Source organism: Eretmochelys imbricata, chromosome 4 (genome assembly GCF_965152235.1).
Source record: "Eretmochelys imbricata isolate rEreImb1 chromosome 4, rEreImb1.hap1, whole genome shotgun sequence".
Taxonomy (NCBI): domain Eukaryota; kingdom Metazoa; phylum Chordata; order Testudines; family Cheloniidae; genus Eretmochelys; species Eretmochelys imbricata.
The window spans coordinates 102,336,850-102,358,967 of record NC_135575.1 but is presented as its reverse complement, the minus strand read 5'-3'; the positions used below and the strand labels follow the sequence as shown (position 1 = coordinate 102,358,967).

Below are 22,118 nucleotides of genomic sequence, written 5' to 3'. Positions count from 1 at the left end.
ACAATTGCAGACTGGATGGAGGTTGCAACCCATCCATTTTTGGCTATTTCCCCTTTCTTAAGCTAATCAAGCTACTATTGTCCTTATAAAAATACATATAAAAGCCTTTGTTCTTCTCTGTTTGCTGCTCCAGTGCTCCCCTTGTCTCTGCTTTCAGTTGCAAACACAGGAGTTAACTTCAAAATGACTGCAGTTTTCGTCTCATTCAGCACTTCTGACACCATGTAATGATCTCGGGGTTCATTAAACACCAAACTAGTGAATGAGAAAGGAATACAACTTTTAATAAAACGAACTAGAGAGCTTCTGTGGTGAACTGCTGTACACAGCTACATGGTGTTCTCAACCCCAGCTTCCAAGGCACATCTCTAAATTCCTGTATTCATAATACTATCCCTTATGAAGGAGCGTCTCTAAATTATAATCTTCCATACCCCTATCTTTACAGCAAGGAGGCTGGGGAGTGAGCTGGTTCACCGTATCCCCTTAACAACTTACCCTAAATGGGCTTTTATGAAGCTTCAATTGCTAATTCCAATTGCTCCCTGCTCACATGGAAACCCAAGGGAGGGAGATGGCAGTAACGCAACCTGCCCTCTTTCAGTGTGAATTTCTCCAGGAGCTTTGGGGTCCAGGGTAGCTCAGGGACATGTAATTTTCATCTCTATGTGACAGTTTCTATGAATCTAACCTGATGTTTGTAAAGTGCTCTGAGATTCTCAGATGAAAGGCACAATAGAAATGCAAATTACTGTTATTATTATGGTATTATATGCAGAGACAAGGTTTCCATAATATTTAAGGTTTGAGAACATTATTTTCCTTTTGATATTCAAAAGCTTTTAGTAACATGAGTAATACAAAGTGATATTGTACTAAATGGGGTAAAAAAAAACCTGCTGCTTAGTAGGAGTTGCTGAAAAGTCTTTGGTGATGTGAGCATCTTATTGTTAGTAGGTATGGAAGTAGTGCCCTTATTCAGTATTGCTACTAAGTAATGTTCAGTATTATTTTCACCACTTACTCTTCTATTTCTAGCAGTCTCATGGCAATGAAAAGAAAACTTATTCAGCTGGCCAAATAAAATGTAGAGCATAAAAAATGTTTTCTGTGCCAAACATCTATGCTACCCATGGGCAGCGGGCATAATAGGGTAGGGGAAGCTAAGCCTCCCTAAGCCAAGCTCTGGCCCTGCCCATGCTCTGCCCTCTCCCCCAAGCTGGCAGGAGCTCAGCTCCGCTGCTGGCCAGAAGTCAGCAGGATGATGGTGAGGCCAGGCGGCGGCCCGGGATGGTTTGGCCAGGGCTCCTCTGGCTGCGGGGGGAGACGACTTAAGGCTCCAGTGGATGGGGGGGAGGGTACTCAAGGCACCCACAAATGGGGTGGAGGGTGCTTGGGGCTCCCATGGATGGGGGTAGGGGTGGTGCCTTGGGTGGAAGAGGTAGGGCTGCGTGACTAGCCTCTCCGAAGGGGGGGCTCATGCACTGTCCATGATGCTACCTCCCCCAACAAAGCTAAGTATTGTATTTATACCATGTTCTTCAGTGAGGTTTCTGAATGGCTATGCATTTAGGGTTAGATCAGGAGAGATGCTCTTCACTCATGCACAGGCAGAGGTGCCAGCAAAAGTTTCCCCTGGCCCCCCCTTCTATGACTGTAAAAGAGCATCTAATGATAACAATGCCTGTACCTCCTGTGTTCAAAAGAGCACAAGGGGGGGGAGTAAGCTAGAAAAAAGGGGCTATAGAAGAGGCAAGGCCAAAGCCCCACCACCTCTCTACGGGTGCCCAGGGAGCAGGGCTGGCACACTGCGAATAGGAAGGGAGAAGTCTGCTGCATCCATTAGGATAGAGCATGTCGCTCACCCCTTGTGCACAAGGAGCAGCTCTGGAAGAAATGATCAGTGTTAATATTGTTGATGGCTCTGGACTTTGTGTGGATAGCAGGGGTAGTCAATAGGCAGACCGTGGGCCAAATCTGGACCGCCAGACACTTTTGAACGGACCCCAAAATATTTTTATTTACTTATTATTGTTTGTTTTTCCTCTGGAGTTTGGACCCTGACTATACCGTGACCAGGGAATTTGGGCCTTGACAAAATTACTACGCCTGCTGCCGAGCATTAATCGGTGTGGTGGTCTCAGCAGTGGCAAAGGCTGCTTTTCTCTCTCTCTCGGTTCCAGGTTTAGCTGCCTGCCCGTCACAAATGTTGTCTGCTGCCTGGATCCCAATAAGACAAATGTTGTCTGCTGTGTCAGTCAACAGCTTTCCTCCGGTCCTCTGCGAGCCGGGTAGCACAACACTCCTGTCTAGTCAATCCCATTGTTATGGCCCATACAACTGCCGTAGCTGCGACTTTCACTCGTTTCAGAGCCTGAATAATTATTACATATGTGTGTCGGTTACATGAATAGGCTGTAAACTTAAATGTGCTGTGTCTTTGAAGACCAGTTTGGATTTGTAAACAAGTTGTGAGATTAACCTCTACAAATTTTCTCGTCTCCATTGCCAAATTTGGGCCAATGTAGCTGCTGGTGTGTCACAGGGAACAGGAAATAGTTGTGTGGGCAGGATTGTTATGGTAGAAGTGTTATTGATTGCAAAGAGCTGATTGCCTACAATTTTCCTTTTTAACTCCCTATTTTCATTTGCTTATACCTTTCTGAAACTTTCATCGATTGGACAGAACTTTTCCGTGTCTGGTATTAGTCAAAAGGTGAATGGTTTTGGCAAGTTTGAACCAATATGATTCACTCATTTTCAAATCCAAGAATGTAAAATATACACTCTTCCCATTATATACTTTTTAAAAGTACTAACAAAAGAGCTTGCATTCAAAAGTTAAAATTTGGCATGGGAAATGGACCACTCAGAGAAACAGTACACTTGATTATTCTGATGAAATCTGGCTGTGATTTGACTTAGCTATGAGCCTTCAAAAAATCATACATCACATAAACAGTGATCACCTATCATTTGGCAGGAAGATGGGCCACATGTGTAAATGGCTAATTTAGCTGCATCATCAAAAATTTACTCCCATTAAATGAGGCAGGGCTCTGCATGCATCCTACATCATTCAATGTGCATTTTCTAATGTGAACATCAGGAGCTGTGCTTCATACATTGCAAAGTAAAGTGCATGCTATCTTGATCCACAGCCCATTGAAGTCGATGGGAGTCTTTCCACTGATTACAGTGGGCTTTGGTTCAGGCCCTGAATGAGGCAGGGCATTTTGTAATGATGCAAGGTGTGCACTCAGGGAAGTAGTGATCCGTAGGAGTTGCTGCTCATGGGTAATTATTCTTTCAGTGAGGCTGTGTCTGACAAAAGGGACACCGTGTTCTGTTGGTTTGATATCAGAATCTGCCCAGAATTTTTAAAAAGTCTTAACTTATCCTCCACTTTTGCAAATACAATTTTGTGACTACAGTTTATCATAGACTCTTAGGCTATCATTTGGATTTCAGAATACCTGATTAACATTAGGATAAAATTATCTTGTGCTGTTGCAAATACTTTATTCTGGCAGCCAGGAGAATGTTGTTTAAGTAATCTCTTCGTCTGCAGCAGCCTGTAAGTTAAAATTTGCCTGTCGGTGAGATTCCCAATTTTTAGGGACTCACAGATTTTCTGTCAGTATGAATCAAGTCAGATTTTATTTAATTAAACCAGTTAATCTGTCCTCCATCCTAATTACTCTGCTCCATCTTAAATTATGTGCCATTCCATTTTCAGAAAGACAAGCTTCATAAAGTAATAAAAAACAGGAATTCTTAATTGTTCATTAATATAAGTACCAGAACTTCTGAATTAGTGAGGCCCTACGGAAATGATACTGTTTCTGAATGAGTAGCGTCACCATAAAGGTGGAACAAGCTTATGTCCTTACTTTCAGACAGATGCATCATAAAAATAACCTGCAAGTCTGTGAAACTTAAAGATTCAAGGCAAAAATTTCCCCTACAATCTGCAAGCACTGCAGGACCTCCAACTGTTACAGCCACATGGGCCTCCAACACTTGGTGGGCTCATCCAGGAATGACATGCATGTAGGGATCACAAAATCAACAAAGGCCTATTCCCAGTCTGACAAGGACAGTGTAATTTAATCAAATAAGAGTTTAAATGAACAGAATTCCAATTAAACAAATGTTTTATCTTTTTCCATTAAGAGTTGTAGACAGGCGTTAAAAATGTAGGGTACCTTGTTGCGATACCAGACAGAATTTCAGTTAGACCAGGAGTGGCTCCTGAGAAGAAGCCAGAATTTACCAATGTACATTGCCAAAGAGCCACAGTAATATGTCAGCAGCCCCCCAGTAGCTCCCACCACCCGCTCCAAGCGTCTCCCATCCACCAGCTGCCCAGCCAATTAGCACCTCCCCACTCGCTCCCCACACCTCCCAATCAGCTGTTTTGTGGCATGCAGGAGGCTCTGGGGGGAGGGGGAGGAGCGAGGACATGGCAGGCTCAGGGGCGGGGGCAGGGCCTGGGGCAGAGCCAGGGGTTGAGCAGTGAGCACCCCCCCCCCGGCACACTGGAAAGTTGGCGCCTGTAGCTCCAGTCCGGGAGTCGGTGCCTAGACAAGGAGCCGCATGTTAACTTCTGAAGAGCCGCACGTGGCTCCGAAGCCACAGGTTGGCCACCGCTGAGTTAGACAATGCTTTAGCTCTATTTGATTTTTGGAGAGTTAAAAAATTCAGGACTGTTCTGTGTGATGAGCTGGATTTATTTCTCTTTCTGAACGAGATTCTACTACGCTCATCACATTGAGGGGTGCTTCATTCCAGAAGTAGCGCCACTGAAATCATACAACCTGAGTGAGGGTGGCAAAATTGTACTCTCAATATTTTGTTCCCCAGACCAAAAATGATCATGGTTCGCTCCATATTTTTTCCCCTCAGTGGATCTCTATTTTTGTTCCTCATTCTAGCTTTTCAATATAGAGAATATTTTGTCTGCTATGATATTGGTCATTTTAGTAACTGGATAGCATTAGCCAATTAAAACTGTTTTTTTCCAAAAGCTCATGTCCCAACAGCCAGTTGCTTGCTTGTAAGAGACAATGCTATTTTTACAATAAGTATCATATTTTGGAAAATAGGAAAAGATCATTTAAATCTGGTTGAGGATTCTCCACTGAGCAATGTGTAGGGCTTCTGATTTTCCAGCAAAATATATTCTCTACAGTCACTAAGACACTTGATGCTACTACAGGTATGTATTTTTGTAGTCAGATAACAGTTGATGGCCAGCCATCATTTAAATGTTTTTCTTAAGGAAACACTGCATTTCTTAAGAAAATGAGACTTCCTATTTTTGGTAGACTGTTTCACACCAAAATTATCCTAGCTTAAGGCAAAGGACATAGAATATTTCATCCTGGATCAGTGACAAATTTGAAGTCCAATACTTCAATGGCTATAAGTGTAGAAACTGATATTGTCAAATATTTTTGATGGAATAAACAAATTTCTGATATACTCATAGATTAAGGTCAGAAGGTACCATTGTGATCATCTAGTCTGACCTCCTGCATGTTGCAGGCCACAGAACCTCACCCACTCACTCCTGTAATAGACCCCTAGCCTCTGGCCGAGTTACTGAAGTCCTCAAATCATGATTTAAAGACTTCAAGTGACAGAGAATTCATAATTTACATTAGTTAAAACCTGCAAGTGACCTGTGCCCCATGCTGCAGAGGAAGGTGAAAACCCCCAAGGGTCTCTGCCAGTCTGACCCAGGGGAAAATTCCTTCCTGACCCCAAATATGGCAATCAATTAGACCCTGAGCATGTAGGCAAGACCCACCAGGCAGATATCTAGGAAAGAATTCTCTGTAGTTACTCAGAGCCCTCCCTATCTAGTGTCCCATCTCTGGCCATTGGGGATTTTTGCTACTGGCAGTCGCCAATGAGTCACATGCCATTGTAGGAAGTATTTCATTCCTTAGTAGACTTTCTATTTTATGTTCTGTTTCTATAGTATCTGAGCACCTCATAATCTTTAATGTATTTTTCCTCCTAACATCCCTGTGAGGTAGGAAAGTACTATAATCCTTATTTTACACATGGGGAACTGACGTACAGAGAGACTAAGTGACTCGCCTGGGGTCACACAGGAAGTCTCTGGTAGCACAGGTAATTGAGCCTGTGTCTCACAAGTCCCCTACCACCCTAACCACCCTAACCCTAACCACTTCCTCTCTTTAATACGTTAAACATAATTTAAGATATCAGACCATACATTCATTATGTATAGAAAAGATATTTAAAGTGAAGTATTTTAGTTATTTTTCTCTCCACCAGAGATTTATGCAGAGAAAACCTATGGTACTAAAGACAGCCTGACTTTAATATGTACATATATTTTCAAACCTTTACAGCACACTTTTTTTCAGTTTGATGCAGATTTCATAGGCTTGAAAGAAAACTGTGGGGAATGGGAGCATCAGAGCAGCTTGGATCTTTTGATGGTGAAGAGATAGTGAAGGAGGAAACAGAAGGGAGGGAAACTGGAGAAATCCAATAAGACATCTTCCCTCGAAAATATTGTTTCTTTCACAATGTATGGGAGCAGAAAAATCAATTAATTGGTAATAGATAATAAAATAAAATTAGATTTTAGTTTAAATTAGGTAAATATAATAATAAATAAAACCAATAAATTCATTGGTTTACAATAATAAATTGTGATAATACCTCACACTTACATAAAACTTCAAAGATATGTGTGAATATTAGCTACTTAATCTAACTAATTAAATTATGCACCCAAACTCACTCTCTCAAACTCCAGATTGCGAAAATGGACCTCAGCATCAGCATGCATAGGTCAGTTATGGCTGGTAAACACGGCATATTGTTTGATTTGTGTGGACATCTGTAACTTACAACGTAAGAGGATTGTTAAGTCAATTTTTAAATGGCTCCTTAATGTCAAAGCAGTTATACAAATATTGCTCTAACTGCCACAGCTCTACTTTATCTTTCATAAATGAATGCTCTGTTATTTTTCATTTTATGGCACATAGACCCAGTAGTTCACAAGCATAATTTTATTTCCAATAATAACCTTGCACTGACAAAATCACTTTGTGCCTTTCCCCAACCCGTACTGACTCACAGAGTAGGTGTCGTTCCACAACAAAATCCGATCCACAAACCTACACCTTTTTAGGATTAGATTGAGAGGCTATGAAACATGTTTAACATGTTTGCAGTATACATGTAGCCGTGTCCCAGTTTCTCAGGCTATGAAACAGATTACTTGAGATAGCTCTTGATGAACCATCTAATTTAGCTCTAACATGTCAGTACATTTCTTCAACAATTAATTATAAATAAATGTGTCCAAAACTATTTTGTATAGATCGTATTTTAATAAGAACTTTGGTGTCTTAGTGTGATGACTTGGGGTTCTGTCTGCACAACCTATAAATTCTGATTGATATTGTGAAGTTGTACTATGAAAAGTTGCTCTTTCCTGAGTGCCTATATGTATGCGGATATACTATTGCTGACAGAGCCTGAAAGCGTTACTCCTGGGGGAATTCTGTGCCACTGCGCAGTACAGAATTTTGCAGAAATTAATGTGCATGCAGAATTTCCTTTCCCCACAAACATAGGCTGCAGTGCTGCTAGCTGCCACTAAGAGCTCCTGGAGCCGGCAGAGCTTAGCTCACACATAGAAGACACTGCTCAGGGGAGGGAGCTAGAGGGTTCCTGGCAGCTGCAGTTCCCAGCATGCCCTGGGGGAAGGAGAGGGCAGTGCACAGGAAACTCTGTTCAAGCCTGGGACCGAACATCAGATTGTTTCTCCCTCTGGATCCCTGCCCTCTGGGGGAGGGGAGGGGATGGGTGTCTGGGCAAGGGGGAGCACCACAGCTGGGAAGTGGGGGGAGAAGTTGTGGGTGTCTGACCCCCAGGCTGGGCTCTGGGGGAGAGAAACAGGAACTGGGTTGTCATAGGGGTTTCTTTAACACTCTACTCCTGGGGGAAATTTTGTGTGTGTCTGTATTGTTACAAACATACTTGCTGACAGGTATTTTGAAATAAATTACCAAAATAATTGAAACTGGCAAGATTATGTAGTGTTGTTTTGACAAATAAAATTTGTAGAATTTTAAAATATGCGCAGAATTTTTAATTTTTTGGTGTATAATGCCCCCAGGAATAAAGTGTATTTGCCCCAGATAGAAAGGTTAAAGTTAATGACGGTACTTAGATCTCACAACAGTTACGCAAAGAAGAAGCTGAATCCTTAGAAAAACCAGTTAAGCTGTTTCCTCTGGAAGGAAGGCAGGAGCAGTGGAACAGTACCAGGAGGAGAACAAAAGAGTCCAGGTGGCCAGAAAGGATTTAAATGGGGTAAGGGTGCCCTATGTACTTTCCTGACCAGTTGGCCCCCAAGGACTCTGCAAAATCCCAGGAACTCGGACCCCAGCTCAGAGAATGCCCTGAAGTGATGAAGAAAGCGAGGCAGGGACATGCATTTAGTGTTTGTTGTTTTGTATGATCGGTGCGCTCCTATACTTTACCTGATTAAGTATAAAAGAGGATAAAGGCGTTTAAGACTGTGCAAAGTGTTTGTTGACTGCTTCAGAACTGCTGCATGTCCCTGAGAGAGGTAAACTGTAAACAAGAAGCTTTGCACCTCTGGGGTGGAGTTTGAATAATCAGGGTATCTCAGGGGTCAGCACTGGTCTTCGAGGGCTACAGCAGGTGGGCTGAGAACCCACATTTCCTAGAAGAGGAGCAGACAGAGTCAGTGCTCAGGAAATGTGCCAGAGAAGCCATGGGAGGAACCAGTGCTACCGCCTGCTGCAGCTCTAAAAGCTTGACACACACTGGCAGGGCCGGCTCTACAGTTTTTGCCGCCCCAAGCAGTAAAAAAAAAACTGCCGCCTCAGATGGCAAAAGGGAGAAGCTGCTGCTGATTTGCCGCTGTGGCCAGCGGAACAGAGAAGCTGCTGCCGAATTGCTGCCGTGGCGGAAACACTGCCGCCCCAAAGCACCTCCTTGGAACGCTGGTGCCTGGAGCCGGCCCTGCACGCTGGGAACGCTGACCAGCAGAGGCTTGGATTCCCCTCACAGCAGTCCCAGTGGGTGGCTGACAGAGAGCATTCACTAGGATCTTTGATTCTAAGGCTACCTCTATACTAGGGGTGTTATTCCCAGCTCATGTAGGCATACTCTTGCTAGCTCTCATCTGAGCTCGGATGCTAAGGATAGTAGTGTAGCCATGGTAGCATGGGCAGTGGCGGCCTGTACTAGCTGTCCTGAGTACAAACCTGGCTGAACCCCCTGGGTGCTGCTGCTGTCTGTGCGACTGTGGCCACAGTACTATTTTTAGCGCCCTAGCACAGATGAGAACTACCACAAGTATGTCTATGCGAGATGAGAATCAAATCCCCAGGTCCAAGAACAGATGTAGCCTTAGTAATTTACTAATTTTTTTTTTTAATTATGAAAACAGGCCTCTGGAGATCTGCATACCCAGACTTATAGGCCACATGTGGGTGTGAGGATTAGTGCATTTTGTACACTAATTTCAGTGCTTCTCTTTTAAGAGACTACAGAATTAGAGGGAGTGAAGATATGATGGTAGAATTTGGCTCTCACTGCAATAAAACCTTGATTTATCTATGCATATTCTGCTATACTTCCCTAATCTTTGGTTTGTCTCTTTGTTCTGGAGGTTTTGCTAATCAGTAAAATTCAGCTCCCTGAAAATTAAATAAAAGTCAAGTTGACATATGACTGCTGACTTTACAGGGTCAGTTCAGTCCTGTTTTACAGAAGCCTATTCATAAAATATGTATTAAGCTGGTTGTATTAAATATCATAACACATTTACATTAAACATAACATCCAGGGACATAAAGTTTGGGTATTGAAATCCCCTTATTAGATTTTCACTCATTTTTTCAAGACTTATCTATTTTCCTCCAAAAAATCTCTCTCTCTCTCTCTCTATATATATATAGATCATAAAAATATAGAGTTAATATCAATGTTAACATTCTTTTTTCTATCACAGATACAGTAGCAGAAAGAAGTACACTCAGAGAACATGTTTGTCCCAAGCTGAGAGAATTCTGCAGGGAAAACTATGGGCTGGAATTACAGGTAGATTTTATTACATTAAATATTCAATTATGATATATAATTAACCTTTCTATTTTTGAAAATATTTTTGATTTATATGTAAAAATAGTGTAATTATTGATAAATCTGACACAAAATAGAAGCCTATACAAAACCAAAAAAAGTACATGTAATATGATAATTTTGTCAAATTGAAGTGCTCAAAGCATCACAAGTAAAGAGTGCTGGTATTAATAAAAAGACAGCTAAGAAAAATCCACACTGCTCTATAGAAGAGTGTTTACTGGTAAATAAGAACAATACAGTAACAAATTAATAACATTTCCTCTTGAAAGTAATGCATAATGAAACTGTAAAAATACAAAACACCTAAGAGGAAATAATGTCACATCCAAATTATGGTACTGTCTTTCTAGAAGTTAAACTATTCATATTCAGAAAATATAAAGTCACATATAGTTTCAACATTTGGGTTAATGTTATCACATCATTCCTGCTTTTCTTTTGATCATCATTTAAGTCACAGCATCTTCATACTCCATATAATTATTACTGCTGCAACTACAGTTTTGTCATCAGTAACATGGAAATGAATTTGATAGGCCAATTATTGAAGCCTTGATGACCAATGAAAAACTCTGAACATTTTTTTTTAAACTATCCCATGTGTTTGCAGAGTCATGGCCAGGTTTGGAAAGATATGGGGTAAAATCCTGGCTCCGTTAAAGAAAATGGCAAATTGCCTTTTTCACCTTGTATTTTACAATAACTTGGTCCTTCCACACCTCTTGTGGAACAATATCAGTAATGAATATAAAAGTCACTCATCTTCTTACAGTTAGCTAGGCATGTATTTAAGCACCTTCCGGAAGACTCTGGCAATAGAAAGACTCCCATTGGGCCCAGCTGGCAGCAGTGGAGCAGGTAGCACCTGGTGATGGTGCTGCCAGGACAGAGCATGGCTGCTATGCTGGCCACCAGCCTGGAGTTGGTGTTGCAGAGCCAGGGCAATGGCAGCTACTTCAAGATTCTGGAGCTGCTGCAGGCAGCCGAAGATGCTGCTATCCTTTGCGCCATCAGACCCTGCAGCCAGTTTGTGGCACTGCTGGAGTGCGGGAGCTATTTGGAGGCCAGCTGCTTGACCAAGAGTCCTCTTTCACAGAGAACTGCAGTGCAGAAAGTAAATACAAAATAGGGAGGAGGCATTGTTATAACAGTTGTGTCAACTGCTTGGTGGAGCTGATGGGCCATGAGTCTTTTCAGGTCAAGGAATTATCACAAACTTTGTGGAATTGGAAGGGAAATACCCTTCAGTCAAGGTAGAATGGGAGTTTCAGTTTCCCTCATGAGCTTTTAAAATTAGTTGTGGAGAACTGTCATAGGGTCTGCTCACCGCTAGTGAGCCTTCCCCTTGTCACTCTGGGGATTAGCTGATTCCAGGTCCAACACATCCTTTCCACCTCTCGCTGCATGCCGTACCTTCTCTTCCTGGCCCTCAGCGAGGCAAGATGCTCCGTGTTCATGGCTTAGCCCTCTGGCCAAGTCACATGTCCTCCCCTTCTGGGACATCGAAGTCTTCTTATAAACGGACTCAGGCAGCTGTTCTCTGTTCAGCTGGTGCCACTTCTCCAGTGGCTGGTAGGTGAAGCTGGGCCTGCTCTCTACTCTGGGTTCCAGCTCATGGACCATCTAATCAGCAGCCACCATCTGTTCCATTCATAGAATCATAGAATATCAGGGTTGGAAGGGACCCCTGAAGGTCATCTAGTCCAACCCCCTGCTCGAAGCAGGACCAATTCCCAGTTAAATCATCCCAGCCAGGGCTTTGTCAAGCCTGACCTTAAAAACCTCTAAGGAAGGAGATTCTACCACCTCCCTAGGTAACGCATTCCAGTGTTTCACCACCCTCTTAGTGAAAAAGTTTTTCCTAATATCCAATCTAAACCTCCCCCACTGCAACTTGAGACCATTACTCCTCGTTCTGTCATCTGCTACCATTGAGAACAGTCTAGAGCCATCCTCTTTGGAACCCCCTTTCAGGTAGTTGAAAGCAGCTATCAAATCCCCCCTCATTCTTCTCTTCTGCAGGCTAAACAATCCCAGCTCCCTCAGCCTCTCCTCATAAGTCATGTGTTCTAGACCCCTAATCATTTTTGTTGCCCTTCGCTGGACTCTCTCCAATTTATCCACATCCTTCTTGTAGTGTGGGGCCCAAAACTGGACACACTACTCCAGATGAGGCCTCACCAATGTCGAATAGCCAGATGAGGCCTCACCAATGTCGAATTCTTTATCTTACTACCTTTTCCCTAAGCATTTCATAACCTCAAACCCAGGTTTGCCAGCCCCAAAACTCCCTCCTCCTCCCAGGGGGTAACTGTAGGATTCTTTGGCTGTGTAGACCCTAAATATATCTCCCTTCTCCCAGGGAGTGACTGCAGCCTATTTCCCTGCAGCCTTCCTCTGCTAACTTCCTGTCTTTATAAACCCAGCCCAGCTCGTTCTTCCTCAGCTGGGTTTCCTCATTATTCAGTCAGCGGATTACTTAAACTACCTGATCCCCCTCAGCTGTGGCCTGTCTGGTTAATTGGACCCCTTCTTAGCCTACATTAAGGTTTTCAGGGCAAGTGTGGGGTCAATACCCCATCACAAGAACTTAATGTCTTAAGAAGAGGACTCTTCACTCCTGACCTTGCTTTTCCAAGAATACCTGGATTATGAACACATTTGGTACTTTGTGATGAAGGTGGTTGCTGAAAACATCAGACAAGTCATGCAGAAGACAAAAGAGTATATCTCTTCACCAGCAGAATGTATTTTTCCTCGTTTAATCTATTAGCATGCCGAACAAAGGGAATGAGGTGGTCAGTTTCATAGTGAAGCAAGCTAAGCAGGAGGCATGGAATGTATTGAAGCTAAAAAAGCATAAACAGGCATTTGAAAGGATGTGGTTTGGCCTTCTTAAACACAAGCTACCCAGCGGCCTTTACAAAAAGATTCTTGTAATTTTGAATGACTCAATCCTGCCTCTCCTGAGTGAACCCACCCTCCGAATAGACTTCCTGACAGTCACATGTGATATGCTGTAGGTGGAGCACTCAGTCTTCTAGCCTTACATGGATTATTTATTCCGATTTGCCAGCATAATCTGGAATACCCTGACTTTTTACAAAAAGATGTAGAGCATCTTACACCCCTGAATATATCACATGAAGTACCAAGCCTGGTTTTTCCAGCTATCTGGTTTATTGTTGTCTTTATCATAGTTCCCAGCATACCTGGTGGCAGCATTCATACAACTCCTCACTAAGTTGACTCTCCCCAGTCCTCCCTAGTTTTTTCTGATGGTTATTCCTTCCATCTGAAATCTCTTCTGGAGGCACTCAGCTTGCAAGGTTCTCGTAGACACACCCACAAGGCTTGAAGATCTGTCAGAAGATCCATACATTATGGATGAGGAAGAGCTACAGACTCTTCAGAGCCATTATCACCCTGATATGGCCTGAGCAGTTGTCATTGTGAGCCAGTCTCTGTCTGAATTAGTGGACTACATATCGAAGCTCCTGGAGTTATTGGCCTATGTGCTTTTTGATAAGAGAATAAAAGAACAAAGCCACCAGTGTCTCTCTAGAGTTTGAGAGGAATGAGAGGATTATTTGGCAAGAGAATGATCTCTCTGCAGAGCATTTTGCATCAGAATGATGCTGCACTTTGGTAATAAACATTTTTTTATGACTGACGTTGACTGTGGAAGCCAAACAGAACTGTTTTATGAGTAGTTCCATTGAGTTTTGGCTGTAAAATCTAAATTGATGGGTTGGACTATTTGAGGTGCTTCTGTGACCTTCTTGCACCTTCCTATGAAGCATCTGGTGTTGATCATTATCATTGATAGGTTACTGGGCTAGATGGACCTGATCAACTCTGGCAGCATACTCATCATGGTTGAATCTGGGCATGTGGAGTTGGGGTGAGTGGGGACCTTCTCAGACCATTAGGCCTGGGTTCTGCACAGGTTTCATTCCAGAGGTTGTTACCTGCACAAAACTCTGTCACTTGCACACTCCAGGGGCTTGTCTACACCTATATTTTATAGCGCTCTAACTTGCTGGCTCAGGGGTGTGAAAAATCACCGCCCCTGAGCGCAGCAAGTCTGAGTACTTTAAAGCGCTAGTGTGGAGAGGCTCCAAGTCCTGGAAGCCGCGCTCCCAGCGCTCTGAGCTAACCCCCTTGTGGAGGTGGATTACCAGGAGCACTGAGAGAGCTCTCTCCCAGCGCTCGCATGCAACCACACTCGCACTTCAAAGTGTTGCTCCCGCGACAGCACTTCGAAGTTTCCAGTGTAGCCATGCCCTAGGGCTTCCACCTCTATCTAGTCCCTAGGGCTCAAGGCTTCCACCTCTATCTAGTTCCTAGGGCTCAAGGCATAACCCTCTTAATTTAGGCACCCACCTTTACCCCATTCATTGGGCTCAGGTGTAACCTTACTTTTTAGGGCACCCATCCTTATGCTGTTCCTAGGGTTCAGGCATAATCCTCTTAATTTAGGCACTCTAACTTTACCTCTCTGTGGACTCCAGGCAAACACCCATTCCTTCTGGTCTCCGGGCAAACACCCATTCCCTCCGGGCTTAATCTTTTTTGGGTTTACGGGGTCTTTTACCAGTGAAAGAGCCTTACCCAGTAATATCCTACTTAACCTCTATTTATTAACAATCACCAAAACAGAATGCACACAGTACACATACAGTAACTCCTCATTTAAAATCATCCCAGTTAACGTTGTTTCATTATTACATTGCTGATCAATTAGGGAACATGCTTGTTTAAAGTTGTGCAATGCTCCCTTATAATGTTGTTTGGCAGCCACCTGCTTTTTCCACTGCTTGCAGGAAGAGCTGCCCATTGGAGCTAGCTGGTGGGGGCTTGGAACCAGGGTGGACCGGCAGCCCCCCTATCAGCTCCCTGCTCCCCTAAGTTCCCTGTGCAGCAGCCACCCAGCAGGCTATCAATTGCCAGCAGTTCAGCTGTCCCTCCCTCCACTGCCATGTGCTGCTCCTGCCCTCTGCCTTGGAGCTGCTCCACGGAGCCTCCTGCTTGGTGTGCAGGGAAGAAGGGGGCTAATTTCCCCCCTGCTCCTGCACCCTGCTTATCCCATCTTCCATAGAGCAGGGGGGACACACGACAGGGCTCAGGACAGAGGGAGCTTCCTGGCAGCAGCTGCCATCTCAGCTTGCTGATTAACTTAAAAAGGCAGTGTACTTAGAGTGGGGTCAGCGTACTTAAAGGAGCAATGCGCATCTCTCTCTCATAGGGTGTGTATCTCTGTCTGCCATGGTGTCTCCCCTCCCTCCATTTGTGCTGCCTTGTAGAGTGTGAGGCTACATTAACAACAATGAGTTAACCCTTGAGGGCTCAGCCAGTTGCTAGTTCATCATTTAGCAGTAAGGCATCCCCTGGGAAATATCCCACACTCTGACTTCACCACCTCAACCAAGCTTCGCAATCATCATCACTGTGTACCAATATTAAATTGTTTGTTTAAAACTTATACTGTCTGTGTGTGTATGTATGTGTATATATATATATGTCTTTTTTGTCTGGTGAAAAAAATTTCCCTGGAACCTAACCCCCCAATTTACATTAATTCTTATGGGGAAATTGGATTCGCTCAACACAATTTTGCTTAAAGTCGCATTTTTCAGGAACATAACTACAACATTAAGCGAGGAGTTACTGTACAATGCTCACCACTCCGAATAAGACAGATGAACTTTTCCCTGCTGGCCAGTCAGGATCAGGTCCACCTGGGGGGCTCCAGTTTCTGCATAGTGTCATTGGCAAAGTGTTGAGGTCTGGCAGCTCTGTTCTTGAGCCTGTGAACTTCCTTTTGGACCCCAGTTTATATAGTGAAACTTGAGTCCTGCTTAGCTATACCTTAACCAATCCTAACATATTGTAACAAAATTCTCTAACGAATCATACCCCACCACCTTAATTAATTTACACCCAGCAAAATTAATTATGAAACAGACATAAAATCAAAGAACCGGACAGAAATCAAACAAACAATAGGGAAGTGGGGACCATAAAGATAAAAAAAAAAGAAATGAGGATTTCACAACCACAACTATTGATAAGTGATTTCTTACCAGACAGAATGCTATCAAACTAAGTTTTCTTTAACCAGTTTAAGATTTGTTGCAAGGATAGGTTCCTGGGTTAGTGTTTTTGTTGTGTGGTGTGTGGTTGCGGGTGAGTATTTGCCTCAGGTTGGGTGGCTGTCTGTAAGCGAGGATTGCCCTGTCTCCCAAGGTCTTTGAGAGTGAGGGCTCATCCTTCAGGATAGGTTTTAGATCCTTTATGATGCGCTGGAGAGGTTTTAGTTGGGGGCTGAAGGTGACGGCTAGTGGTGTTCAGTTACTTTCCTTGTTGGGCCTGTCCTGTAGTAGTTGACTTCTGGGTACTCTTCTGGCTCTGTCAATTTGTTTCTTCACTTCAACAGGTGGGTATTGTAGTTGTAAGAATGCTTGATAGAGATCCTGTAGGGTTTGTCTCTGTCTGAGGGATTGATGCAAATGCGTTTGTATCTTAGAGCTTGGGGCTGTAGACAATGGATCATGTGATGTGGTCTGGATGAAAACTGGAGGCATGTAGGTAAGTATAGCGGTCAGTTGGTTTCTGGCATAGGGTGGTGTTTATGTGACCATCGCTTATTAGCACTGTAGTGTCCAGGAAGTGGATCTCTTGTGTGGACTGGTCCAGGCTGAGGTTGATGGTGGGATGGAAATCGTTGAAATCATGGTGGAATTCCTCCAGGGCTTCTTTTCCATGGGTCCAGATGATGAAGATGTCATCAATGTAGCACAAGTAGAGTAGGGGCATTAGGGGATGAGAGCTGTGGAAGCGTTGTTCTAAGTCAGCCATAAAAATGTTGGCATACTGTAAGAGTAGGTTAGCCCTATTTCTACTTACAACTTGGAGGAGGAACAGGAACAGAGCAAGTGCAAGCCTGAGTGCCAGTCAGGATTTAAATAGTGTCTCTTCACTCTTTGATGTAGCCAGTTGAATGGTTTGATAAAGTCCCAGACTTGTATTTCCAGAAGCAATGAAGAAATTTCCTTTCCTGTTGACTTTGGTCTTGGATCTTGCAAGATGCTGAGTGTGCAGCCCTAGATCCAGTTAAACACATACTTGACTTTAAGCATGAGAGAAAAGTCCCTGTGAAATCAATGGGAGCCAATCACCTTTAACAAGTTGCTCTTGTCAAGTTAATTTTTAGCTCTGTCTGGTAACAATTTGAAAATGAAATGTTTCTCCATCTCCTACAAGAAACAGGTAAGGATGGCAGAAAACAAGAGCTAATTTTGTCAAGGGGTGAGAGGACAGAAGTAGAAATCCCATTACCCTGCATAAATTGGTGCAGAATACATCCTATGATAGTGTCTTCTAAAGCTGTCCAGCTTTACATCTTCTTCTCCATCTATTAAGGGTGAAATAAACATAAGTAAATTGCCAAGGGTCATATACAAGGACTTAAATAGGCAGCTTCTTTTGGTGGCGATGGACGAGGTGAACCTAGTTCCTAGAGTGCCATGCTGAACCTGTGTCTTGGGATTGTTTGTTTGCCCTCCAGCACCTCAGCTGTTTTCATTTCACATAAACTTCCAAAGTTTTGGCTGGGATATTCAATGGATCTTTGAGGAACTGGTGCTCAATTCCAGATGAAATTCAGTAGGAGTTGAGTACCTAACTTCCACAGGTTCCTTTGAAAGCCCCATCCTTCCTTGTTCGCCTCTCATTTGCAAGAGCAGTACTGTGTTCTCATGAGCCAGTCTACTGTGCCTCCGCTCCCTGTCTTGTGGTATTAGTGGAAAGATGATGCAGTGCTTATGACACTAGCCGGTGACTTGGGAGTCATGGGTTCAAGCTGCTCCTGTTCAACATCTGTAAAATGGGGGGGATAGTACTTTCCTATCTCATGGGGAAGGATAAATACAGATCTATGAGGTACTCCGATACATCAGTAATGGGGGCCATGTAAATACCTAAGATGTTCTTGATAAACTTGTATTGCTTTAAAAAAAAAAAAAAAAAAAAGAGTCCCATTGACTTCACTGGGCTTTGGGTCAGGCTCTCAGAGAGGAGGAATAAATTCACTATACAAAACTGTAAAAATGTAATTTATCAGAAAAATCTAATGCCAAATCTTCAGGCATTCCTCCCAATACACTATTACATGCCTTTACATTGCTTCCCCATAACTCAACATTATGAAATAAAGAAGCATTATCTTTAGTGATAACAGTTAATGTCTTTAAGCTATCATTCTGCATCTAAAGTCCTGCATCACCCTTGATATACATTCATCAGCAGGTTCTGATTGTTGTTGGGGCTTTTTCTTATGAAAATCAATATTATTTGAATTAAGAGACTCAATCTTAGATCCCCTCGAATCAAAATGGAGTTTGACACCCTGTATGGCAGTAGAAATAGCATCCAATGTGATTTTAGATTGTGTTTATGAAAAATCTTGATGTGAGGATGCCAACTGATCAGCTGTTTGGACAGTCTCTATAGCAATGCTGCAGGGGGAGAATGCAAAGGGGAGTATAAAATAATAAAACCAGTTTCTCTTATGCTCCTGTACTATTCATGGAAAAATCTGATATATTTTATTTATCCAGTTCCTTTATTTTCCTTATTCTTCAGTCATCTCTGAGGAGACATCTCAAAGAAAGGAAAGAAAGAAACAGTGTGATGTCTCCTTTAGGCATAACAGCGTGCATTTAATCCATAATCAGAAAGAAAACACGTTCTGAGATGGGCTGTAGTATAAAAATCGAGAAAGACCTCAATTCCTGCTTTGATGATAATATATGAATATCTTAACTGAGGAAGGTTTCCCTTGTAGGTATTCACAAAAATAAAACTATTTTATTAAATAGATTCAACTATTATCTGAAGACAGAGTGACATAGGCCTCAAAACATCAGGAAATTCTTCATGTAGGTGAAGGTGTAATGGGAAGCCCCACAAGCGCAGAGGCAGACGTTAACTATTTTACATACATGTCCTGAAACAATTGCGGATCCATAAAAGGCAGTGACTAGTCAAATCTAGTTTTGACTAGAGCTGTCAAGCAATTAAAAATATTAATCGCGCAATTAATTGCACTGTGAAACAACAATCAAATACCATTTATTTAAATATGTTTGATGTTTTCTACATTTTCAAATATACTGCTTTCAATTACAACACAGAATATCAAGTGTATAGCGCTCACTTTACATTTATTTTTGATTACAAGTATTTACACTGTAAAAAAAAAGAAATCGTATTTTTCAGTTCACCTAATACAAGTAATGTAATACAATCTCTTTATTATGAAAGTTGAACTTACAAATGTAGAATTATGTATAAAAAATAACTGCATTCAAAAATAAAACAATGTAAAACTTTAGAGCCTACAAGCCACTCAGTCCTACTTGTTCAGCCAATTGCTCAGACAAACAAGTTTGTTTACATTTGCAGGAGATCATGCTGCCCGCTTCTTGTTTACCATGTCACCTGAAAATGAGAACAGGCATTCTTATGGCACTACTGTAGCTGGAATTGCAAATTTTTTACGTGCCAGATGCGCTAAAGATTCATATGTCCCTTTATACTTTAACCACCATACCAGGGGATATGCATCCATGCTGATGACAGGTTCTGCTTGATAACAATCCAAAGCAGTGCAGACCAACACATGTTCATTTTCATTATCTGAGTCAGATGCCACCAGCAGAAGTTTGATTTTCTTTTTTGGTGGTTTGGGTTCTGTAGATTCTGCATTGGAGTGTTGCTCTTTTAAGACTTCTGAAAGCATGCTCCACACCTCGTCCTTCTCAGTTTGGAAGGCACTTCAGATTCTTAAACCTTGGGTCGAGTGCTGTAGCTATCTTTAGAAATCTCACATTGGTACCTTCTTTACATTCTGTCAAATCTGCAGTGAAAATGTTCTTAAAATGAACATCATCCGAGACTGCTAAACATGAAATATATGGCAGAATGTGGGTAAAACAGAGCAGGGGAAGTACAATTCTGCCCCAAAGAGTTCAGTCACAAATTTAATTAGCGCATTATTTTTTTTAACGAGTGTCATCAGCCTGGAATCATGTCCTCTGGAATGGTGGCCGAAGCATGAAGGGACATACGAATGTTTAGCATAACTGGCACATAAATAACTTTTGCAATGCCAGCTTCAAAAGTGCCCTGCAAATGCCTGTTCTCACTTTCTGGTGACTTTGTAAACAAGAAGCGGGCAGCATTATCTCCTGCAAATGTAAACAAACTTGTTTGTCTGAGCAATTGGCTGAACAAGAAGTAGGACTGAGTGAACTTGTAGGCTCTGAAGTTTTATATTGTTTTGTTTTTGAGTGCAGTTATGTAACAAAAAAAATCTACATTTGTAAATTGCAATTTCAAGACCGAGATTGCACCACAGTATTTTTATGAGGTGAACTGAAAAATACTATTTCTTTTATCATTTTTACAGTGCAAATCTTTGTAATAAAAAATAATATACACTTTGATTTCAGTTACAACCCAATACAATTATATGAAAATGTTGAAAAACATCCAAAATATTTAATAAATTTCAATTGGTATTCTGCTGTTTAACAGTGCGATTAAAATTGCGATCAATCGTGATTCATTTTTTTAAATTAATCATGTGAGTTAACTGCAATTACTCGACAGCCCTAGTTTTGACATTAGTATACAAATGATTTTAGCAGATTTTTTTGGCTCAAGTGGGAAAGGTTATATAAAAATTACAAAGGGGAAGTGAGAGGGCATTCTGCAGCAGCTCTGAGATGGATTTTTCTCTCATAAAAATATCTTTTTCTTGGCAGTCCGACCTCCCACTATTTTATGGTTATTATGGGAAGCATTATCTTTTAATACACACAATCATTATTATTAATTATTAGTTTGCAGTGATGCCCATGAAGTGCTAGGCACTTTTCAAACATACAAGAAGGGACATAGCTTCTTCCTGTAATAGATACAGTATTTGGGTGGATGAAAGGGGAGTACTTTACTTTTTATTCTTTATATGTGGTCCTCTACTTATAAGCTCTGATCAGTATCTGGCTACCATGAAAGCCACATACTGCAGAGCAAGGGACTCAAACTCAGTTTACCTTCGGGCCAGTGCCAGTCCTCAAATCCTCCCAGCGGGCCAATAACGTCACTTATGCCACTTAGAATCCGCCCCCCAAAACTCCGCTCCCCCAGAATGCTGCCCCACACTTGCCTAAGACTCTGGGAGGGAGTTTGGGTGGGGAAGGAGGTCTGGGGTGCAGGCTCTGGGAGGGAGTTTGGGGGCTGGGGTGTGTGGGGAGGGGGTGCAGACTCTGGGAGGGAGTTTGGGGATGGGAGGGGGTATGCGTGCGGGCTCTGGGAGGGAGTTTGGGGGTGGGAGGGGGTGCAGGCTCTGGGAGGGGGGAAGGGGGTGCGGCACTTACCTGGGGCTCCAAGGTGGGGAGGGCCTGGGGGCTTTGGTGCACTGCTGCCGCCAGGCACTGCCCCCACAGCTTCCCATTTGTCACAGGGGCACTCGGAGCGTGGGCAGCGTGCGGAGGCAAAGCCCCACTCGGCGGCTGCAGGGAGGGGCCGGCAGACACGTGGAGCGAGCAAGCAAACACCACTCAGCTCCACTGCACTGTTGGGGCCCCGGGCCATTTTAAATCACCCGGGGGAGGGGAGCGCCCAGGGGCGACAGGTGGGGCCAAGGGAGAGACGTGGCCCCAAAACTGCTAGAGCCCTGCGGGCCACACCGGGGAGGTTTGCGGGCTGTAACTTTGAGACCCCTGCTGTAGAGTATCCTCAAGTCATCATCTACTTGATAAACTGTGACCTAACTTAAATTCTTTCTAATATATTCAGTGGTCCAGTTTTCTCTGAGTCATCCGGCTCCACCAATAACAGGGTCTCAATTGTTGCAAAACCTCAGATCT

The 22,118-nt window shown here is 42.9% G+C and overlaps 1 protein-coding gene and 1 pseudogene across 1 annotated transcript in view; both read left to right on the top strand.

Moving 5' to 3' along the window:
- The window catches only part of NWD2 (NACHT and WD repeat domain containing 2), a 125,765-nt gene that overhangs the window by 41,232 nt on the left and 62,415 nt on the right, over nt 1-22,118 (top strand). The window contains exon 2 of the mRNA XM_077815753.1: nt 10,046-10,134. Coding sequence (XP_077671879.1) covers nt 10,046-10,134 — 89 coding nt within the window. The remainder of the gene's footprint in view (nt 1-10,045; nt 10,135-22,118) is intronic.
- On the top strand, nt 11,072-13,379 carry LOC144263758 (nucleolar complex protein 4 homolog pseudogene; annotated as a pseudogene).